The 24,958-nt window shown below is 41.1% G+C and overlaps 1 protein-coding gene across 1 annotated transcript in view; it reads left to right on the plus strand.

The window, feature by feature from the left end:
• Positions 1-24,958, plus strand: part of MYO16 (myosin XVI) — a 407,151-nt gene that overhangs the window by 192,702 nt on the left and 189,491 nt on the right. Inside the window, exons 16-19 of the mRNA XM_060079968.1 lie at positions 9,758-9,869; positions 13,148-13,265; positions 14,020-14,091; positions 16,752-16,893. Coding sequence (XP_059935951.1) covers positions 9,758-9,869; positions 13,148-13,265; positions 14,020-14,091; positions 16,752-16,893 — 444 coding nt within the window. The remainder of the gene's footprint in view (positions 1-9,757; positions 9,870-13,147; positions 13,266-14,019; positions 14,092-16,751; positions 16,894-24,958) is intronic.

Here is a 24,958-nt window from a genome sequence, read left to right on the forward strand (position 1 = left end):
ACTATTAAATATTTAAGTGTGTGAATGTGCGAATAAGTGGGGAAGAACAAATCTCTATGTGTGTGTGTGTATATGTGTGTGTGTGTGTATATATGTGTGTGTGTGTTTATATAGACATACATATATATACGTGTGTGTGTATATAATTGATTTCACACAATTATGGAGGCTGAGAAGTCCCAAAAGCTGCAGTGGGTGAGCTAGAGCCCCAGCAGAGCTGATAGTGTAAGTTCCAATCCAAAAGCAGTCAGGCTCAAGACCCAGGAAGACCTGACGTTTCAGTTCAGGTCTGTAAACAGGAAAAGACAATGTCCTGGCTTAAAAGAGTTAGGTGAGGAGTCCCCTCTTACTTGTGGAAGGGTCAGCCTTTTTGCTCTGACTGTATGAGGCCTATCCAATTAGAGAGAGCAATCTGCTTTACTCAGTTCAACAATTCAAGTGTTAATTTCATCCAGAAACACCTTTCCAGACACACCCAGAATAATAATGATAAATAATAATAAAATATGTGTGCACCCTGTGGCCCAGCCAGGTTGACCCATAAACAAGGCAGAGAGTATGGCTAAAATAGAGAGGGTTTTGTTTCAGGTGTGTGGCCTGGCCTGGCCTTGGCACGGGGGTCTGGCAGGAAGAGAATCCTGGTGGGTAGTGCCAAAGCAGAGGCGGTGGGTCAATGTCAAGTTATATGGTGGCCAGCTGCAGTGGGAGAGGAAGGTGCAGCACAGAAAGTGCAACAGAATAAGAATAGTCTGATGGGGTAGAGCTGTGTTATGGGGAGTTGTGGAAAACAAGTAGGAGGATGTATTATGCAGGTGAAATACGTACAAGTAGAGAGTTGACATGATGGCAGTAAGTACACTTTGGGAAGATCGATCTGATGGAGAGCTCACGTGTACACTCATTCTCTCCAATCCAGAGGGACAACTACTTCGCATGCTCCCTATGGGTGGGATGTGAAGACCAGCCTTGCCTTTAGTGGTAATATTGATCAGGGCAATTTTAATAGGGTCTGATGAAGCACTGCTGTGAAGGAAGTGCAGAGTTTTGCTGAGCTCCTAGGAAGGACATCCAGCCTCCAAGACTCCCCAGAGCCAGTGGCATGTGAAGAAAACCAGGACTCATCCTGGGTTTCGGATGTGTGTGGATTTATTTCTGAGGGAAGAGCACAGGGTGAGTGAGGGCACAGAGGTGGATGAGAGCGGGGTCTGTACGAAGGAGGGAAGGAAGTGCTGTGCGGCGAGAGCTCAGAGGGAACGAGGGTGACTTTGTCAAGACCGGCAGCTGGAGAAGGGCATGGACTCCATGACATGGCGCCCAGCAAGCCTTGCTAGCGAGTTAGTATTGCAAAGGCAACTGGAAGCCATGTACGCATTTTGATTTAGGAAGAGAGTTCACTAAATTTCCAACTTGACTGCATGCAGGAAAGTGGATTGGACGTAAGGTTGGAGACAGAGGCTCCTGCAGTGCTTGGGTGATTCTAGAATGGGTGGGAATAGAGACCCTGCAGCCGCCTCCCACCAACCCTGGCGGTTGGGGAGGAGGTGAGCTGAGCTGATCTCCAGATGCTGGAGGCTGTGGGGATCCTGGAGGAAGGTGCGTCTCTCAGATTCACCGTGAATGCAACGTCAACCCTGGCAGTCAGATTTCCACCCAGCAAGGGAGGAGGAAGGATTTGGACATGGCGGTTTTCCTGATCAGTGAGACTGGAAGGAAGGAGGGCGGGCAGAATAGGGCGGGTCATAGAAGTAATTCCCTTGAGAGGAAATTAAAGTTGCCTTTAGACCTGCCAGCTTGAAAAAGCTTACTCAATATGTTGGTGGGTTACACGCAGCGTGGAGTTTTCACATAGTTAGCACTGCACGAACACCCATGCGAGTCCACGGCGGGGGTCCCAGGAGAAGCCGGAAGCCATGCATCCGTAGTAACTGTCCCTAAATGGTCACGTGTGGGAATGTCATCTTCTGGAACATTTACAGATTACAGACGTTTCGGTGCAGGTGTCTACCTCGCTCAGTATTTAAGACACAGGGTTACCTGTGGGTTTATCCCTCATCACGGTGCCTTTGGTGAGATTTCCCCTGAGGAGGATTTCTGCGCCTGTTCAGCCTTGACCGAGGCCTATTTATATGGACATACCTGCTGCCCCTCCCCCACACAGAGCCAGAGCTGGCCTGGTGTGAGCTGGACTTGGGGAGGAATACAGAACGCCCCTCCTCCACCGGCAGATGCAGCCCCCAGGCCTTGGCCAGTTAAACAGGTACATGAAGGCCAGGCCCAGCCACCGGCTCTGAGAAAAAACTTATCTTTCTCCGCGTTTCACTGATTCACTCACGTAATCACTGCTGGTTCTCTGTGTCTCTGCAAGAAGGAAAAGACGCCCCTTCCTTTGGCAGGAGGGGCCCCTGCCGGACACAAGGCTGAGGACAGGTTGCAGCCTGGGGTTGGTCCCCTAGCACGTGTCCTGGGCCCTTTGGGCAGGAGGCAGTCACTCTGTTCTGATGTCTCCACCTCTGTTTTCAAGAACTAAGTGAGTTCATCAGAAGCACAGAAGGCACTCTTACCAGGAAAGATGGTAAGAGTTTAGAATTTGTTCCGCCAGATGTTTTGAAGAAATATTCCAACTGATTAGAAAAATATGGACAAACTATTCTGGGAATGTCACAAGACCCGAAGTCGTTCTGAATGCGTAATTTATTAAATGGATTCTGTTCTTTTCCTGAAGACCACTGGCAGGCTTTCCTCTCTCCAAACAAAACAGTTTGAGGCTAATATATTAACATTTTCATTGGGGGAGATTTATAGATCTGAACCTGTGGTTAATAAGAAACCTTATTCATATTCCATGGAGGGGCGATTTAAAATTAGTTAATACTTTCCAGGTAGTTTAAAAACAATAAAGAAAAGAATTTCCTTTGAGGAGAAAGGTGGGGTCGGGGTGCAGGAAGCAGCAGGTTACCATCTTCCTTCATAAACTAGTAAACAGGGCTGCCTTTGTTGATGCCAACTACTTGGTTTTGCCTTATCTGGTTTCTGTTTACATATTAAACTTCCCCGGGTAGAAGGCAGCTTTGCCCATGGTCGAGAAGACATTGTTCTTTTGTGTTTATGCGGCAGATCAAACACCGGCAAAAATTAGTGTTTGTGGTCTGTGAGCCTAGACCCCGTGAATGGGCCCGGCACATGGTTTGAGGTAGTGAGCTTTTTTATTTCTTTTTTTCTTTCCTTTTTTTTTTTTTTTTTTTAATTTCTATTGGAGCCTTCATTCCCCATGTGTCCTAGGCACACATGCAGCCCCACAAGAGTCAGTTCCTGTCAGCCTAACAAGGGTGCCTGGTGAGCACAGGCAGGGCAGCTGTTTTTGTTTGTTCATTTATTCTTCAAGTAATCAGTTAATTTTTGAGATACAATTGACATATAACATGTGTAGGTTTAAGGTGTACAGTGTGTTGGTTTGATACTTCCATATATCGAAACGTGATGTCACTCTAGCGCTATCACCTCCATCACCCCTCATAATTATCATTTCTTTTTTTGTGGGAACAACTGTTAAGATCTAGCATCTTAGAACTTTGATGTTTATAGTACGCTATTGTTGACTGCAATCACTATGCTGTGCATTACATCTCCAGACTTATTCATCCACCAATTGCAAATTTGCAGTTTTAATATGTCCGGCTCAACTGTGAGAGAGGAGGGTTTGGGTGCCTGAAGGGGGACCCAGGCCCCTGAAATTTTGTTTTTTTGCAAAAGGTCATTGTTTGTATGTGATATTCAGATCAAATCACTGCCACCTTGAATAATTCCCAGTCCTCTTGTCCGAAGGGTGCCTTATGCTGGGGAGTTAGCATTTTTAATTTGCCCCTCTACACAGAAGAACTTTATTTCAAGATCTGTTTTCCTTTGCCACAAAGCATAAGTATCAACACACGTGTGCCCGCACACACACACACACACACACACACACACACACACACCCTTTCAATCACACACTCACAGGCATATATACCACAGACACACACATGATTTTGACTGTAAATTTGACCCACCTTAGAAGATGTATTCCTGGAATACTGTTTGTTGTCATGACAATCAACAAGTTGGAACAATGGAACAGTTGACTAGAAATAGCACAAGTCAACAGTTATTGTTACTAACTTATTTTAAATAAATTTAACTGTAGTGAAAACCTTTTCTTATTCAAAGCCCAAGTAGAATCTTGCACTGTTCAATTGTAATATGTATTCGTCTGGTTTGCTATTTTTTTATGTAAGTGAAAACAAAGTTATCTGTATATTTGGTACAGATGTGCTTTTCTCATAGTGATCCTTAAAAATGAGATTTATAAACTTAGCTGTTCAAAATAAATCACCTTCAGGTTTTGTAAAAAAAAAAAAAGTTGGGGGGAGACCCAAGGAACCTATCAAAAGCAAACAAACAAACAAAAAAAGCTTTTCTAGAGCTACTAAGTAAGTTCCTCAAGTCACAGGAATGTGACTGAACCAACCATAGCTAAATTCCATTGTAATGTCAAAGATGCCTCAACCATGCACCAGCTTCTCCTGGAGGCCTCCCCATGGTGACAGAGACCCTGCCCAGAGAGGCAGCGCGTGCTTGGAAGCATTTCTCAGAAGCTTTGCTGAGTTGTGACTTTGTTACCGAACCAAAGTTGTGTCCGCTTGCCTACACAAAGTAAAGCCAGTCTACACCACGATGTCGTGGTGAAGGAAATGGCAGCATTTGTTGCAGGCACAAAGCAAGTAGTCCAGGCAGCTCATGCTCAAAAGACCCAAACTCCCCGTTGGCTTTCAGGGAAAGTTTTTGAAGACAAGGTGAGAGAGAGGGTTGCAGGGTGTTCAGCTGATGGACACTCTTCTGATTGGTTGGTGGTGAGGTGATTGGGCATCAACATCATGAACCCTCTGGTCCCAGCCAGTCTGGGGTCTATGTGTTTGTGGGTGGCATCTAGTAATTTTCTCCATTTGTGGGGGGTTTCCATATCTGCAAAGCAGCTCAAAGAACATGGCTCAGAATAGCGTCTGTAGCCCTTGAGGAGAAGCTAAAGGTCCTTGACTTTGTTTAATGGTTAAACTATTATTATTTTGTCTTACTTGACTGTTTTCCTTTGCTTCTGCATTCTCTCACTTTTCTGATTACGTTTATTCTTTGAAACTCAGGGAAGACCTAGGAAGCTAAAGTTTTCCATGAACAAGAGGCAAGTGGAGGACATGCCGGGGTGGTGGAAGGGAGTCTGTCCCAGGAAGGCCCCAGAGGGTCCTGCTCAGTTACAAGCTACTCCATTTCATGCTTGTAGTGCAAGTATAGAATTGAGTCAGAAGAGAATAACTTAATCATAAAATATCCTATGAGATCTTAAAACCTCATGAGACTGCATTCTATTTAAAACATATCCATGTATAATAATAATTCCACCTCTTATTTACCTTCCCCCTTCATTTTTAAGCAAAATTTTAACTTGAGGAAGATGCCTTGTGATGCTGTGCAATTTTCTTCCTCCTCCCATCCCTCTGCAGGAGACTTGTGACTGAGCTGAGAGGCCCAGAGGCGTCAGGATGGAGTGTGTGTCCCTTGGCCAATTCCTGGCTTGGAAATCTTAATCAAGCTTCAGTTCCCTTATAGCTTAAATGGGCACAATGATAGCTCTGATTTTCAGGATCCATGTGATGATTAACTGGGATGTGCTTCTAAAATATCCAGTGGAGTATTTGACACATTCTCAGTTCTCACCACCTTTCCCTTTGAGTAGAATTAGTCAAACAGCATTAATCCATCAATGATTTTTAACATGCTGCAGCCTGTTTGTTACAGCCTTCTACTCCATGGTGGAAACAACATCTGGAGCATTCCCTTGATGTGTCGGTCTTTTGAAGACAAAACAGCAACGATTCTTGGTTCCACAAATGCTAAGTCTCTGATGTTTCTGGCTCTGGACATTGAGAGATTATCCATATGTGGCCAAACGTTACTGTTCCAAGCTATGTATGAGTTAAAAGGAGATGATGAAGAAAAAAACAGATTGTTTGAGCTATAAGTAAATGATTTTGAGACAAAAAAGATAATATAAAAGACATTGAATATTGAGTTCTAAGATTTGAATACTGGGAATTGTGGAACCATTAATAGGTGACATAGTTGGAAACTGTCAGATGAAACACTTGTACATATTCACCTCGGTGGGTTTCGACCACTTTGTTGAGGTTAGGGGGAAAACATCAGCAGAGCATGGCTAGTCTACAGGGATGCCTATAAACCATGGCCCACAGTCATTCTTACCAATTTTCAAGTGTTAAAAATGTAGAAATGCACATGTGATTGTAAACCTTTGAGTGCTTCACAATGGGAAAAAATAATTAAAAAGTGAGAACTATGATCTTTTTCTTCTATCTATTTACTCCTTTTATCTCAGAACAGACAAGCATATTTTATAGTTTAAACAATTCTACATTGTTAATAGCATGTGTTATAATTTCTCAAAATGTTCCTTATTTCATTTGGCTTAGTTATTTATCTGATTAAGAGATTCGTTAATGACAGAGCACATTGACTAAAGCTCCCCACATATGCAAGATATATTTTTTCCAGGAAGTACTCTAATTCTGCACACACATTGCAACCTGAATATAGAAAGCACATCACACACAGTACCTTATTTAATTATCATTAAATCATCATGAACTAGAAATGGAGAATTTTTTTCTTCACTTTTAATCTGTTTTTACTCCATTTTATAGACACTAAGATAAAAGTTTAAAATGTCATCAGAAAAGGTCAAATAGAACTCAACTCTGTCTCAGATTCTTGGCTGTAATATTTTACTAGGCATATTTTTCTAGGATTACTTTGTCCTGTGTATGGTTTCACTATTAGGTGATTTATTTCAAAGGGAAAACAAGCACTTTTCATCTACAAAAAGTAAACTTTTAGTATTTTCTGGTACTAATTTTCCCACTTTAAGATACAGTTTTGCTGATAAGTGAGACCTATATTTCTGGTGAAATCGACCTACACATTATTGAATAGTGGGAGAAATGTAAAATTTGCATAGAAGACATCGAGGTCTATTTTTTTGGATCATCCTCATACCAACAAGTTTTCTGATTACAGACGAAAATCCAATGAATCTTAAAGCATCATTCCTGCCATCAGGTCAACTGCTCTCTAAAATCCCCTATTTTGATTGTGCTTCTCCTGAGCCATTACAGACTTAATAGCCCTGTCTAAATTGCCCAGATTAACTTCACAAGGCTCCTTCTGCCCAGAATTTTACTGTTATATTCACACTGCTTCACGGAGCAGGTCAGAGCTGCTGTAAATTCCCACCATATGCTGAGGTTTAAAGAAATATTTGAGTTCCCCATAGGTGGAGCTTGTTAATTGATTAACTTTAAGAATGTGAAAAGGAACCATGGTGTTTTGCATATTTGATTTTGTAATGTTACCAGGAGCTAATTATTTTTTGCAAGATGTCAGGTAGCCACTCTGAATGGAATTCTAACATATGTTGTGATCAACCAGTGGGAAAGAAAAGATGGCACCAGGAAGATGGATAGAAAACTGCTGTGAGAACAAGAAAAATTAAGAGTCATTAGCATTGCTTACCATTAAGACTTTTTAGTCACTAGAATTTTGTGAATTTTAGGCAAGATGGCTCAGACCATCTTAACCCAACCCCTTGCTAATGTGGTTGCCCTTGACCTTTATCTTTTGTTCCATGACCCCAAACCCCAGCTCACTCATCCTCTGGGGAAAGAGTAAGCCCCCAGGAGCTGGTCTTCAGCTCCCCTCTGGTCCTCGGCTGCATCAGCTAAACTTCCTGTGTCCCCCTGCTTGGCAGTGATGTCCCTTCTCCACAGCCAGTGTCCTAGATTCTCATGACCTTCCTCAAGGCCACTTTGCCTCATCATCTAAACCTCAACTACTTTCTCTCCTAAAAAACCAAAGCCACAAGCAGTGGTTCCTCCACTCGCTGAGATGCTTCTGGCCACTGGACCATATTAGTCACCTGACCCTAATGTGGAGAAGGCAGTGTTCCTCTACTGGGCTCCGAGTCCAAACACTCTTCCTTCCTCTGCAACTTCCTTCTCGCTTTCTTTTAAAGTTTTTTCCAGTCTTTATGTACTTCTGCCTCAGCTTATAAGCTCATAAAGTCTCTCGCACTCCCCACCTATTCCATGGGGCTGTTTTATTTAGACCCCTCCCAGCCAAAGTCAAGGACAAAGACGTCCTCCCAGACCTCACATCCACACCGAAAGAGTGTGCTTCTCGCCCACACCATCCTGTCCCTCAGTCCTATAGTCTCCTTGCTGTTAATTCTTTCTTCATCCCTAAAATGTTAGCGTCTCCTTTCTAGGGAGCTCATCCACTTCCATGGTTTAGTCATCTGCATTTTGATGACTTCCAGACCTTATTTTCTAGTCTTTTCTGAATTTCAGATCCTTATAGCCAATTATTTCTTGGAACACCACTTGAACTTTAGCAAGTTCTTCAAGGTGAACACGACTATGGTAAAATACAACCTTTCTCAAAAACACACTCCTCCTCCTGGGACGCCTCTCTGGATGAATGAGGCCCCCATATACCCCGCTTCCCCAGATGGGATCTTGCAAAGCATTATTGACGCCTCTCTTTTCTCCTCCCCTGTGACCAGCCAGGCCCTTCCTCCCAGCCATCTGCCTCTCCATCTCCTCTGCCTGTCTTCCCTGCTGGTCTCTCACTGGGTCCACTGGTTTCTTTAGTTGCCTCATCTCTTTCCAGGGAATCTCACTGGGCTACGAGAATATTCTTTCTGAAACTCCAATCTGCTCATACCTGTTCTTTGTTTCAAGAACTTCGGGACAGCCCATTCCTTCCAAGACATCATGGAAACTCTTCTGCAAGATACACATAACTCTGGCTACTTGTCCGACCTCATCACCCACGGCCCCTCTCACTAGAGGCTTGGATTTGTCTGACCTACGAGAATTCCCCACATACATCACACATGCTCCAGCCTCTGTACCTTTGTAGGTATTGGTAATTATTCCAGAGACACCCTTGAGTCTTGGATTTGCTTGGGAAAACCTTACTCAGGTGTTACTCTTGGAACCGAGGCCTCCTCCCCGCCCCTAGCTTTCCTCCTTGTCCCCTTCCTACACTCTCAAAATCAGGCCAAGTTCATCTCTGTTACTCTGCTTCCACACTGCGTCACAGCTGTGTCTTCTCTTGTCTCTGCCCACGGATACACTATCTTTGCTCCTGAGCCTCCACGGATGACTTCTTGATCCTTCTATCCTCAGCTGCTAGTATTGTGTATTTGGTAGGTGATTCCTTTGCGTTTATTGAATGAAAGGAATAAATCAATGTGTTAACCATTTTGTAATTAAAAGATATTGACAAAAAGAAATAATAAATTGCTCTGAATTTAAAATCCTGACTACAAATATTAATTACAAAGCATACAAAAGAACCTGCCGAATTTCTATATGAAATACACAAAACACTTGTGACCTTCTCCAGGAAAGGGTGCAGCTCAAGTAAGAACTAAGTAAAACAGTGTGAATATGTTCTGGTACAGCAAGAACTTTTCTTCCTTCTGAAAACATCATGTGCTATTATGGACCAAAGCCTTATAAACACATGGGGACACAATGTCCAGGTGATTTCCATTATCCTGGAGACCAAATATGGCTGAAGTGACTTTTAACCACTGGGGTTTGACCACGCACCCAGCCATAAAGCTATGTGCTTTTCCTCTTCACAGGTATTTGAGCAAGACCCTTCGAGAAGAAGTATCAACAGCAGAGCATTCTCTGAACAGGGAGAAATTCGCTGTTTGGAAACAAGCCCTGAATGTAATTGGCTTCAGTAACTTGGTGAGTCATGCCATAAATATTCCACCGAGAAAATCAACCCTCTACTAACTTATAAAAGTCATTCATTCAAAACACTTCTGTGCTCCTGGAGTTTGCATGCTAGGGGGGGATAGACATAAACAAGAGTACACTCAGGGCACAGGTGCCCTGGAGACAGGCAGAGGATGGGCTGCCGTCTTCAAGGAGGTGGTGGAGACCTTTGCCCATTGGAACCGTGTGAGCAAAACACATCAAAGAACTTTGCTTTGACTCAAGAGAAGACTGGCAGATCGAGGGAACTGTTTACTGCCAAGAATCACTTTGACAAGTAATCTAATCACCTTATTAAACTATCTTCTTCAACAACATGAACTAGTTTTTTCATTCTTAACGAATTACCAAATATCTGCCAGCATTACAAAGCTGAAAAGTACTATTTAAAGGGTTTAAACCCACTGCTGTGTGGTGGAAATGTCTACGATTCTGGAAATGCCCTAGGTCTGTGCCGTACAATATGGCAGCCACTGGCCACATGGGACTGGGGAAATGGAGTTTTAATTTTTCTTAGTTCTGATTACTTTAAATTGAAACAGTCTTGTGTGGTTCGTGGTTCCTGAATTGAATGGTGCAGGTCTAGAGAATAAGAGATAGGAAATGACCTAAGCCTGAGACCTCTCAAATTCCCACCAATCTCTTTCCTTTACACATCCTCTCTGTGTCCCCTCATTCAATGTGGCATCAATTTGAATTACAGCCAATTCCTCGTTAGCGATCAATGTAAGAACACACAGGGGTAACTTTGGTATGCCCGTAGTTCAGGAGCCCAGTTTTAGTCACAGATTTAAATTTTTTTTTTTTCTTAAACCAGTAAGTTGATTGATTTGGGTCTTTGTCTTTTCCCTTGTCCACATGGCTCATTTGCATGGGGCAAGGAGTGGGAGGAAGGGGTGCAAAGGTGGCAAAAAGGAAAGGGTAAGGAGGTGGGGACTCACCCTAAATTAATTAGCTCGGGCCTTCACCCCAGCCTCACCCATTCAGAGACTGATGGAATCCTAGGGACGTGCAATCACATGGTACTTTGTACTTTGTTGCTCTGCTCATCCAATCTCTGTATTACTGTCTTTCCCTAACTCCTACCTGTTTGTACTTTTCTGTCTTTGCACTTGCTACTGTTGTACTTTTTTCTTATTGTTTTTCCCTTCCTAAGTGTCTGAAATCTCTGCTTCCTTATGGGAAACTGGGATATAGACGTGGGTAAGGAACCATTCCACCAAAATATCAGTTGCTTGGAAACGGGGCTTTAAGAATCCATGATTGGGGGCTTCCCTGGTGGCTCAGTGGTTGAGAGTCCGCCTGCCGATGCAGGGGACGCGGGTTCGTGCCCCGGTCCGGGAAGATCCCACGTGCCGCAGAGCGGCTGGGCCCGTGAGACATGGCCGCTGAGCCTGCGCGTCCGGAGCCTGTGCTCCACAACGGGAGGGGCCACAACAGTGAGAGGCCCGTGTAACGCAAAAAAAAAAAAAAAAAAAAAAAAAAAATTCCATGATTCATCCTCAGAGGCAGGGCAAGCAAAATATACCTTCCACCTAAGGCAACGAGTAGGGAATTTAAGTTTTTTGTTGAAAGAAATATGTGCAGTTAAGCAAACGATGTGAAGGTAATCACTTCATCTTGATCCTTTGGGGTGACTGGGGCGGTGACAACTTAGTCCACACAGGAGGAAAAGATCATGTCCCATAAGATTGGGAGGAAGGTATTTCTGGGCTAGCAAGACCCTTGAATCAAAGCTTATGACTGTGGTCCTAGGAGATCTGACCACAAAGGTGCCTCCACCCTGTTTTCTATCACGGACACAGAAAAGCAGCCCTTGCCCCTGCTCACAGAGCAGCTTATCTCTACCTACCTCTGTCGTGGCATCACCACACTGTAATCCGTGTTCGGGCTACTTTTCATAGCTCTGCCTACTTCACTGAACTGGATGGTCCTTGAGGACACAGTGAAGTCTTGCTGTCTGTATCCAGAAGTACCTCTCTCCTAGGGCACTGGGACATTTAATGAGGAGTTACTGGATTTATTAAAAAATAAGGGGGAGAGGGAGGTGTCAAGTAGCTTAAGATGCTCAAAAAAGATGCTCAGACAAGCACAAATAAATACAATTAGAGACACTAGTTTGTGATTTGGAGGTTATCAAAAACATTTCTAAGAAATGCCACAAACATAGAGTATTATACCTGAAAATTACAGATTATCCTTTTCAATGCTCTCATTTTAAGGTAATAAAACTGTACCTTGTCCTGAAAACTAAAAGTTCTGGAGGAAATTTATAGAAGTCCCAATGACCATATTGTGTCAACTGTGTATTTATAAAGCAAATGAGAATTGTTCTTAGAAAAACTTCCACAGACAGGAGCTTTTTCTTCCCAAATTACAAATGGGGAAACTGGGAATTTAAAAGGTTATGTCACTTGCCCTAAATGAGGCTTAACCACTTTTACTATTGACAGCATAACACTAAATAGTTGTGATTCTGGGGAAGTACATTTTAAGTTACAGCTTTTCCTTGACTTTTTATTCTTACCCCCAAATGACGGTCCAAAACCGAATCTGAGGTCTGATTTCTTTCTTTTTGCAGCGTTCCAGGTTCTCGGATATTCTTTCAGCAAACACTCTCATCCTTCATGCTAACATCCATTTTTTCCCTGAGTTTTCCTTAAAATACCTTTAAAAAGTAGCATTTTGTTTATTTCATCATGGATGTTTTGATCACACCTCCATTAATTTTCCAGCAGAAATGAAAAATTCTGTAGGCATAATAGCAGTTTATTTCAAAACAGAGAGAACTAAGAGATGGGCTCTGATGCTCTCTGTGGAAGCAGCCACGTGACCCTGAAGTCAGCTTAGCCTCTGGTAACAGTTCTCCCAGTCCTGGGGTGACATGTGTGAAGTCCGACCCTATAGGTGATGTCCAGCCAGTCAGACCATGGTTACACAACCATTCATGCTTCATCCTGATGCTTATCCAGAAACCATTCATTTATATCAGAACACGTCACGTCCTCACTGTCTCTCGTTTAAGGAACAGAAAAGTTGGCTGCAAGAAGGAACACTGAGTTTCCCGATTTTGATTTTGATCTAGAGATTGGTAGTTCTCTAACGGGACGTTCTGGGTCTGAAAAATCACAGCCCCCCATAGCAGGCACATCATTTTTTAAACCTACTTGGAGGTTTTTCAAAGGATTGGTCTTTGAATCTTTCTTCTGAGCAGCGCCGCTCATCTCCTCTATTTCTCAACCGTGTAGGAGGTGGAGAACGTGTGTGTGATTCTAGCGGCCACATTACACCTTGGAGACATTCGGTTCACTGCTCTGACCGAGGCCGACTCCGCCTTTGTGTCTGACCTCCAGCTTCTGGAACAAGGTCAGTGGGACAGATCTAACAGTAACCTCATTGATGTGCAGTTTTGCAGACTGGCCAGTGGATGGCGACACAGTACAGAAAAGTCAGGTGGAATCAACCCTTTTTTGCTGGAGTGGGATTCAGTGAGGGTGGCGGAGGGGAAATAAAGAACTGTATCCTCTTTCTTCTTCTTTCTTCTTTCTGGTTATGTGACTGAATAAGATGTACGTTTATGTCACAGTAACAGTGGTGATGCTTCGGCACATAATTGGGTTTATTTATATCGTTCTAAGTATTCTCTGCCCCTCCCCCGCCATCCCGTATATTTGGGGAGCATGTTATTAGCTGAACATTTAAACAGAACACAGTTACTTCCCTTTAAAGATCTTGTCACAAACCTCTCTCTCCCTTGAAATTGCCTTGTCAGTCACTCCCAGATTTTTTCAAAACGCCTTAAAACCACAGGTTGTTGTGACCAGCATTATCTTCGCCTCATATCAAAGTAATTTAACCAGGAGCTGGGAAAAAGCATTCAGGGCCATTTGTGAGGGCAGGAGGGAAAGAATCCTGCAGTGATTTAATGCAGGAGCCCTGAGAACTCATTAACGTTTCGATTCCTCTAAGCCACTGTTTCTCTAGCTGAATTTGCCAATTGCAGTGGTAGTTTCGTTTCTTTAATACACACATTTTCTAATGGGTCTATACAAACTTCTCAATTATAAAATACCATGTTCTCACTGTCAAAAATATGTATTAACTTTATGCTTTCGTTTAGTGGCTGGAATGTTGCAAGTATCCACGGATGAATTGGCATCTGCTTTAACAACTGATATCCAGTATTTTAAGGGTAAGTTTCTCTGTACTTTGCCTTTCACCTCTGTAAAAATGTTTACACTGTTGAGAGGCCATTCTGATGAGCTGGTCACCTTTCTTAGCTAGTGACTCATTTTAGACAAAGTCATCAATCCAAGAGGATTTATTCAATTAGAACATTGGATGCGTTTGTGTATGTGGTGCCAGGCTGCCCTCTTCTGTGAAGAGCATCCTTTTCCCTCTTCCTCATCAGTCAGGATAAGAGCTGCCATTTATCGGGCACTTAAGAACTGAAGGGCATTGTGGCAAGTGCTGTAAATGTTGGAATTTTTAGTTCTTACAAATTTCTAAGGGGTGGGCTTAACTATTTCCATGTTAATGAATGAGAAAACTGAGATTCAAAGAGGCTAGATAACTTTGGACATGAAATCACCAGTAAATGGCATGCTTGGAATCAGACTCTAATGCCATCGGACTCCCGAGATGAATCTCTGTGCTGTAGGATCTCCACTCAGTGGCAAGAGAGTGCCTTTTCTAAATGCTCTTCACTTATCCACTATAAATCATCGCCTTACCAAGCTGCCTCTTTATTGTCATTTTGAGGACTCACCATCCAGCTGATATTGTTTTTTCTCAAAATCACTGCTATCCTTACCTTCTGTTCCCAATGGCCCTACTTGCGGAGACTTTGGCATGTGGCTTGTAAATTCCGCCTCATCCCTAGAGTTCCCTTTCCATGTTCCCAAGCTTTATGGGTCTCCCCATTATCCACTGAGTTGCCCAAAAGCCATTCCTGATACTTCGTCCTCCTTCTGCACTGAGTAGATCAGCCACAAGCCTGTTCTACCCCATAAATCCTTCTCACTCTCACTCTTGTCCCTTCACTTTCATCCCCACGCCCTTAAACTATCTTTCTTTACTTGATGATGGCAAGAGAATCTGATTAGTCTTTCCCCTGGCCTTATCCCACTTTACCTTCCTTCCACACTGCTTCAGGAATAAGCTTTCTGGAATGCAAATATGATTTTCATCCATAGATAACAGCCTTGAAAGGATACTACAACTCTTTTAGAGTAAATATCATCCCTTTTGGAGGTCCTGAGAGGCCCTTTATTATTGGGGCCATACCTCACTTTTATGCTTCATCCTCAGCCATTTTCCCACCAGTGACCTCGTATCAAGAAATACACTTTCTTGAAGTTCTCCAAAGGCCTTATTCTTCCTCACGGCTTTTTTTTTTTTTTAATTGAAGTAGAGTTGGTTTACACTGTTGTGTTCATTTCTGCTGTACAGCAAAGTGATTCAGTTATACCTATATATATATTCTTTTTCATATTCTTTTCCATTATGGTTTACCCCAGGACATTGAATATAGTTCCCTGTGCTCTACAGTAGGACCTCGTTGTTTATCCATCCTATATGTAATACTTTGCATCTGCTAACCCCAAACTCCCAACCCATCCCTCTCCCAGCCCCCTCATGACTTTTTAAAGAAACATTGAACACCCCGTTAATATCTGTAATTTTAATATATCCAGGCCTCCCTCCTTACTCCCCAGCCCTGTGGGTGAGAACCCCACCATCACGTTGGCTCTAGAGACCTCCATCCTATAACATCACAAGTGACACCTGCTTTCACCACCACTTTGTGTGGTTGCATCTCAGTGACCTTGAACTCATGGCCGCTTGACTCTTCATGACCTGCTGGTGCTTTTTTGTTTGTTTGTTTGTTTGTTTGATCTCAGCTTGCCTCAGAGGCGGGTCTCCTTTACCTGTGCCTCTGTTGATGGACAGCTGCTGGTACTTTTTTGTTTGTTTGTTTGTTTGATCCCAGCTTGCCTCAGAGGCGGGTCTCCTTTACCTGTGCCTCTGTTGATGGACAGCTGCTGGTACTTTTTTGTTTGTTTGTTTGTTTGATCCCAGCTTGCCTCAGAGGCGGGTCTCCTTTACCTGTGCCTCTGTTGATGGACAGCTCACTAAGCCCTCCTTCCCCATGGTCAGCATCCTATTACTGGACTCCCTGTGGGTTGAGTTGCAGTGGTACCCAGGTTGGCCGAAGCCATAGAATGTGAGCTAGATTCTCACTCCCTCTCAACTCTCCAGCATAAGTGCTGGCCTAGCCTCAATCCCAAATCATCTTCACTTATTTTTTTCTTGGTTTCTCTTCTAGGCTATTCGCCACCCAAAAGGTTATCACTCAAGATTTCAATCACCAGCATTTTGAGAATAACATAGAAATTTCTACCTTAAGGCCCAATCTTGCTCCCAACCTCCTGACCCCCACTTTGGTTAGCAGGATCACTTCTTTGAAAATATTGAAAATGTAACTAATTTTCCAGATGCCTTGAGGAGGACTCCGTATCCAATGCAGTGAGCCGTTATCAGAAAGCTAGTTAAGAGGGCCCTGCAAAGAGTCAGTTCCCTCACTGAAAGGAGATGATGCAGCCTGCCTGGAGGTCAAAAGCTGGGGTCAACACTTGCAGCAAATAAGATTGACGTGTGCACGGCACTCACTTTAGAGAAATGTGTTTTCGTAATCACCAGCAGAGGCTTTGTCTATGAGAGTCATAATATGTTTTTTAACATCTTCTGCTGTACGTGGATGTGGAGGGACAGATAGGAGGACACAGCTTGGTGGCTTCTGAACAAGGGAAAGTCTTGTGCTTATGCCTCCTCCCTTTCCTGCTCTCCCAGGAGAGATGATCACACGGCGACACACCGTAGAGATGGCTGAATTTTACCGGGACCTCCTGGCCAAGTCCCTGTACAGTCGTCTGTTCAGCTTTTTGGTGAACACGGTGAATTGTTACCTTCACAGTCAAGAGGAGTCCAGCAGGTAGGTGTGACGGACGCTGGTGATTACCGTGATTCCCATAATAGCGACTTAACTAGACTCGCTCTTAAAGATGCTTCATAATCCAGTGTCACCCATAGGTTAAACTATCATTAAAACATTTCCTTTTAGCGCGATGATTTTACTTCAAGGATTTGATTGACTAATTTTAAGGGATTTAAGCCCCCTCTGCCCATATGCACACCCCTGGATAAATTAATCAAATCATCTCTCGTTCATAGAGATGCAAATGCATTCTCTCTGGACTGAAGGCATCTATGGCCTTTTAATCCCCAAGAAGTATAAAAAAATGTATAAATCTGGGAAGAAGACAGTTCAAGAATATCTAAAGCACTTCAGTCCATTGAGAAGCCCATGTCTCTCTGGAAACAGTTTGATGATGTGTTTCAGCTCGGCAATTCCTCCTGTTTTCTTCACTTGTTTTGTGGATTATTTGATGAAGCATCTCTATGGTAACCATTTTGACTCCTGGCCTTAGTCATCTTTAAGGAGTAGTGTTTCAGGGCTGTTTGATCATCTAAAAATGATAGATCTTCTTGGCATCTTGTCAGTGGAAAACTTTGTTAGTATTCTTGTCTCCAATAATGACCTTGGGCAGGGCAGGCCATTGGGAGCAAAATTGCATCCAGAAGTCTTTACACGTATGCTGGTCTTTGAATGCAACCTCTTGAGGATTTCTTTGTTGTCCATACAGACTTCACCAAATTCCTGAAAACAGCTCCTTTTAGAGGTTACTTGGAAAACATTAGGGCTAATATGTATTAATGGGGACGTTCTTAAATAAATACAGATATCTCAGACGATTTCAAGGACAAAGGCATACTAAATTCTCATTAAAATATACACATAAAAAATCCACTGTGGGCTTCCCTGGTGGCGCAGTGGTTGAGAGTCCGCCTGCCGATGCAGGGGACACGGGTTCGTGCCCCGGTGCAGGAAGATCCCATGTGCCGTGGAGCGGCTGGGCCCATGAGCCATGGCCGCTGAGCCTGCGCGTCCAGAGCCTGTGCTCTGCAATGGGAAAGGCCACAACAGTGAGAGGCCCATGTACCGCAAAAAAAAAAAAAAAAAAAAAAAAATCCACTGCACATTGATCAGCATGTTCAATATATAGTCTGTGACTTCAGGGTCACTATAGCGTTACCTATGTTTTAGCAGATATACATTGATATTGGATGTGGTGAGGATTCTGGATTTTATTATTTCTTACTCTCAATTTGTGATTTCCCTTTAAGTATGAAGTTTATTCACAGAACAGTACTAGTAGGCTAAGACTACCAAATTCATCTTGTATAAAATCATTGGAAGCTCTGCTGAACTTGACGTTGAAAAAAATAACAAATAAATCCAGCTGCACGTAAAAACTTTTAGAAAATTTCCATTTGACATTTAAATCTTACAGAGCCTTAAATTATATAAATGAAAAAACTTATACCGAGTCAAGATTTTTGACTGCACACAGAGAAAATGAAAACATAAACCTTGGAAAACACATTACTTCCCTTTCAGTGGGAATATTGTGTCAATGTGCAAATTTATGATATGAGTCTTGTCTTTATGATTCTTTACTAAGCAAATGAATAAGGACAAGGATTATTGGAAAATTACAGGTGAATTAATGTATCATAAGTTTAACTTCTAAAAGACAGTTTTCTCATTTGAGTCATAACTCCCATGTTTTCTTCTCTATTTCTCCCATGGGTCACCCAAACATGAATTTAAATCCAAAAATAATGCAAAGAAAGGTTATGTTTGCAGTATTTCTGATTCACAGAAATTCACGGAAAGCTTAAAGATTTGCAGATTTACAGACCCATCTCCTAAGTCACAGAGAAGTCTCAAAATTTGGATAAACTTAGAATAGGCTTTTATTGTTTATGAATCCCCAATTTCTTTTGGAAATTTTATAATTGTGTTAGAAAAGATTATATTAAAAAAATATATATATATTCCTATGGTTAACATGGGCAGGCACCCTTGATGTTTATGGGAAATATTTTTCACACTATGTAATTTTTGTAAAATTTGCAAGAGAGAATAAATATAAATAGGATATACTCTAACAAGTTATAAAGGGAAGACAAGTGAAATTTAAGTAGATGACATGTTTGTTCGTAGAACGTGGGGTTCATTTTCTGGATTATAGCAAAATAGGTACAATATAAATAATGTTACACATTTTAAAAAATTCTACTTCTTCTACCTTGTTTCCAAATAGGTTTATCATCCTTGTGATTGTGAAATGAAACAGAGATTCTTATTAAGGTGTAGCAAATAATAATAACTTTAAAATGTTCAAATGATAAATAATTTTTTCATCTCCTAAAATAAGACCTGTTTCACAATTGCTGCACTTACATTCCCAGGATTGAATTATCAGTGTTAAATTTGAAATTATTATTTTTCCTGAATCGAGATCTTCAGTAGATTTTTGGTGTAAACTGGCCTATTGCAGAGGCACCTGTAAGTTAAGAGAGTCTTGGACAGGCAGAGGGGTTGTGGAAACTTCCAGAGACGTCTCCAAATGTCTTCAGACACAGAAACCTACAGTTTATTTTAACTCATTTTCATCATGAGTTCTGACTGCAATGGTTTATATATACGGGCACACCTGAGAAATATAACCTATGGAACAATCCCCTTTTTATCATAGAAGCACCCTAACAATAAGTAGACTGAAGGTTATAAATAGATGAAGTTTAGGAGGTAACTTGCTAGAGGGGTATTGGAGATATACTTTATTTATTCATTCATTCATTTATTCATTGATGGCTGCATGATCTGAAATCCACATTTTTGGAGAGCACAATTTGGCATGCAAATATAATACAGTAAATAAACTGAGTTTCAAGCATACATATGGAGATTTTTTTGTTTGTCACTGAGCCTTCAGGGTCTTACATATGCTTATACTATATTACATTCTTTTGATATTTTAGTTGAGCTAAACATAAACATGTTAGTAATTTATGATTAATTACATTCCGCTTCAATGAATTATAGAAACTTTGGGAGAGTTCTCCAACTGTCTTCAGATACCAAACCCTACGATTAATTTCAACTCATTTTTATCCTGAGTTCTGTGTCCAAGCCTGTTCCTTTGGACGGCACCTGATTGCAAGAACTTTGGTTGGCTTCCAGGACTATCTGAGGATAAAAGAGGTCACACAAAGCTGTCCGCACAGTGCCTGACACAACCAGAGTGGTTTTGCTACGGTCGAATCTTCGTGGTCATGGCTGGAAAGAAGGCTTCCCAGTTTATGGCCACTTATTGTGGATAAATGAGGACTGAGAAAAAATGCAGAAGGAGGCCATGGTAGAAACCCTAAATACAGTCCAGTCTCTTCGTTTTCTTTTGCTTCGGTAATCTCGGTTGTTTGGAGAATAGCAGATAAAGGAAATAATTTGTTCTTTAAGAATACGAATCCCGCTACTCATGTACACTGCTGGGTAGTTTTATTTTAAAATTCACATATCAATGCAGTGATTTAATTCCCGAAATCATCAGTCGGATATTTTTGGCATCTTATCCTGTTTCTAAATTCACATGGTTTAATTATAAGAAAATGATTTTGTAAGTCAGTATGGAATGTCCTAGGCATCCAGAAAGATTTCCGTCAGCTTATTGCCACGTGGCGCGGGTGTTCCACAGCAGTCTGGCTGAGTCATCGTAAAGGATGGAGATGTTAATAGTGGGGCCTGATGTCTCACAACTGACAACTCACTCTCTGAAATGAGACAAAAGTGCATGTGCAGTAGGATGTGAATTTAAGGTCCTATCGGGGTGTCAGGCGAGCACGGTCCTCTCCAGCATCTGACAGCATCAGATGCATCAAAATGCATGTACCGAATCTGCACTAATAAGATCGGAACAATCAATTTCATATTCATATTCAGAAAAATGGCACTTCTTCATAGGTGAGACTTGCTATTCGCTCTTAATTAGAGGCAACAAATGTTTCATATAGGGGAAAAGTAAGGATAGCCTTGAAGAATCTGAAGTCTGGTTTAATCTGTTGGGTAGTCTGTATCTGGTCTAAATACTGCCTTCCTGAATGGCAGAGAAGCCTGATCTCTAGCTTGATGCTCTGAAATGAATGTAAGGTGAATTAGCCGGGTTAAGGGGATTTACGGCTTAAGTTTTCATTTGGGAATTCTCCTTAGTTTTGTTCTACTGAGAATTCAGTTTGTACACTATTAGTTATGAATAGTTAGTGGTGTGTATGCACGTTTGTTGAATTTCCAAGGATTTTAAACAGAAGAGAGTGTTTTGCTGTATATTATATTGAAATGATATCCAAGTTTCTTATGATTTCCATTTGTTTCTCATTGATGCAGTCAGGTAGCACTTAATGTACTTACGGAATGTTATAATGTATTTGGACCTTTTTTTAGGTCGAAGTCCAATTTGAGAATCTGATGAATGGCATAAACTCACACACAGTTTTCCATATAATTTGGGGGACTTATAGACTCTCCACTCAAAGAAATAAATGTTCTGGACTGTATTAACTTCTCAATTTGTTGATTAAACAAGTTAATAAATTCTGAAATAATACCGCCAATGTGGTTCATAGTCCCCTGGTAGTTCTTGAGGATTTTTAAGTCAAATTATTTTTTTGTAATTACTTTGTTGTTGACCTTTTCTTAAATAGAAAATTATCTTTTCAATTTTAGATAAAATCTGTGACTTTCAAAAACCTACACTGAGATACCACCTGATAGATGAGTAACGTAATTTTTACTACACTAATATGACAGTAAGAATTTTTAAGAATTTTAAGAAGTTAATCTTTTTAAGATTATTTTCAGTGGATTAGATTTGCAGCTCTAACTGAGAATTTGTCAAGGATCTCATCCATTAGAGACAGGAAGTCAGTATCTTAGTCTATGAAGCTCTAGGGGCCTGAAGATGGAGCATCGTCCTCTGCACTGCAGGCAAACCATCAAAAATACATGCTGGATTATGGTTTATACCTACACCGTTTGCATAGACCACCTATAATACTCTACCTAGCATCTTAGGACAGTTTTCAAATTCCATCTATAGTTTGTTTTTGCTTTTTGTACAGGGGGATTTGTCATGATTTCTGTACCAGCTCGTATTTCCCAGGATGAAAAAGCCTGAAATTCGAATCAAGGATGTGTGTGTGTGTGTGTGTGTGTGTGTGTGTGTGTGTGTGTGATTATTTTCTTCTTAAATTATTTAACCAAAAGGCTTTTTTTAAAAAGTCAGATGCCATCTATGACTTTTTAAAAGGACTAGTTTGTAGCCATAAATAGTTATAAATGGTTCTTACAAAAGTATAATTTGTTTTATCTTTTGCAAGGAAATAAGGTCCGTCAGGTTAACTCTTTGAGTTGAAAATTTGAGGATTAATCTTCTCCAATGGTGGCAGTCATTGGGCACATCCCAGGTGATGAAAATCGCCCATTATTGGGACTTGAAATTCTCAAAACGACCTAAGCGCTTAAGCCCCCCAACCCGAATCCCGCCCTGCTTCCTTATAGACAGTCACCTTCCCCTTAGCTGAGGCTCACCGTCATTCTCTCCAACAGGAAGGGTTAAGGTGAGCAATGTTTCCCTCCTTCCTGAGCCAGACGGTGAGGAAAGATTTTATTGAAAAGAAGCCAGGCGATTTGTCAGATGTCTGCATGCCCTACCCCCAAGCCCGCCCTGCCAAATCTGTAATGGAACTTGTGTAGTTGTCACCTAACTCCAGATTTAGGTATTTTTTACTCCCTGCGACTCTCCACATCATTGACTAGCTGGTCTGTATGAATTCTCGTTAATTCAGGGCAGGGCTCAGTGGGGCTCTGTGACCACTGCAAAGCAGAGGGATATCAAAATTAAATACTTTTGCCAAACCACACCCCGCGCTCTCCCAGTCCATTCAAGAAATCTCAGTGAGGGAGAGTTTGTAATGCTCCTCAGGATTTTAGGGGCTGCAATTGGTTAAGAAACTATCTAAATGGTAAACCGGGTGATAAGAAAGTGAAGTGTGGAGAAAATGTCTAGAAATTAAATGTTTTTTTACTGTTATTTTGATAAGAAAATTGGAAATTGATTTCCCAAAGAAAACATCTGAGCATACGATATATTTAACATCACTTGAGAATCCTAAGTAAAATCTCATTCTCTGTCTCTCATTCGATATATATTTTATAAACTGTTATTAAAAGTTCGAAAAAGGTCATGGAGATTATCTGTCCTCATTTCAGACACAAAAGTAAAAAGTGAAACCTGAAGGAGGGACTGAATGTGTAAATAAATCTGATTAAAACCCAAATATTTACTTATTAGTTTCAACTTTCCCCCTTAGCACTTTACTAAAATGATTATAAAGATTTAAGTTCTTTGATGGATATTACAAGTCGAAAAGAAAGATAATATAAAAATTTATGCCAACAGTCCATACGTAATTAAGAGTTGGTAAAATGATATTTTGTACATTGCCTTATGAATTATAATGTAAAGTACTTAATTTTAATATATGAATTTATATCATTAATTCCCAAATGCCTTATAGAAATACTAAAACAGCTAATAGACATTCAGTTTTTTTCCATTTATTGTGTGATATCTTCCTTCATTAACTGTATTTGGGGGGGTGAAAGATTTAATAATCAAGAAGAGTACAAAGTGTTATAGGCAAGTCTTACCTATTATCTAACACGATTCATATTTGTCACTTTTGCTTCCAATTTTTTTTTTTTTTTTTCTTTTTGCGGTATGCGGGCCTCTCACTGTTGTGGCCTCTCCCGTTGCGGAGCACAGGCTCCGGATGCGCAGGCCCAGCGGCCATGGCTCACGGGCCCAGCCGCTCCGCGGCATGTGGGATCCTCCCAGACCGGGGCACGAACCCGTATCCCCTGCATCGGCAGGCGGACTCTTAACCACTGCGCCACCAGGGAGGCCCCCAATTTTTTTTAATGCAAAAGAAATAGAAAATTGCAGCTAAAAGCTGAAGTTACTTTTGTTTATCTACATAAGTCGATTCCTCTCCTTCCTGCCCAGAGACAACAATATCATCAATTCTGTGTAAATTTTCCACAGCTTTAAAAATTAATCTAGATATTGGTGTTTCATAACGAGTATATAACACTGTGAGTCATTAAAGAATTAAAGAAATGCTATCATAGGGTACATTGTACACTATACTTCCCTTTTTAACTCCACATAGTTTTTGAGATTTAACTATATTGATACGTAATGGGCTAATTAATTCTTTGTAACTGTTGCACTAATTCCCCTGAAGAGAAACCACAATATCCTCATCTATTTCCTTTTAAATGAACACTTATGTCTGTTTTCATTTCAATTACAGTGTCACATCCTGAGATATATGTTTAGAATTATCCCTGGGGTGTATATTTAGTAGCAGAATTGTGGGGAGAATATTAATTTGCATTTCCCTGATTACAAGTGAGGTTGTACATGGCAATGCAGATTCTACACTGCCCGGTGGTGATGTGCTCATATGTGTACGGTGATATTTGTTCAGTTATATACAATGACCTGACTTCAGGGACTTACCATAGACATTCTTTTCCTATTCCAAGGTCATCTTACATTTTTTCCTAAACCTTTAGATTTTCAATACATCGGGAATTTATTTTTGTTTATATGAGAAATTGATATAATGTTATATTTTAGATGGATATTCAACTATCCCTATCCCATTTATTAGAAATGCTTTTTCACCTCCTCCTGATGTTTAATCTATTTGACTAAAACCATATCAATAATATATTGTTTTAATAAGTTCTCATAATAAGTTCTTACTTTTCTTATTTGTTTTGGTTATCTCTGGATCTTTATTTTTGCATATGAATTTTATAGTCATTTTGACTTAGTCCATAAAAGAAATTCATTTGAGATTTTGATGAGAACTACATTTATAGATTAATTTGGGGAGAATTGGCCTTTTTAGACTGTTGATTCTTTGCTTCCATAAATATGATCTATATTTCTTTCTGCATACATTCTTTTATTTCTTAAATATGTTTGTGTTTTTCCTATCAATTTCTTGCACACTTTTATTTG

This window comes from Mesoplodon densirostris, chromosome 17 (genome assembly GCF_025265405.1).
Source record: "Mesoplodon densirostris isolate mMesDen1 chromosome 17, mMesDen1 primary haplotype, whole genome shotgun sequence".
Taxonomy (NCBI): domain Eukaryota; kingdom Metazoa; phylum Chordata; class Mammalia; order Artiodactyla; family Ziphiidae; genus Mesoplodon; species Mesoplodon densirostris.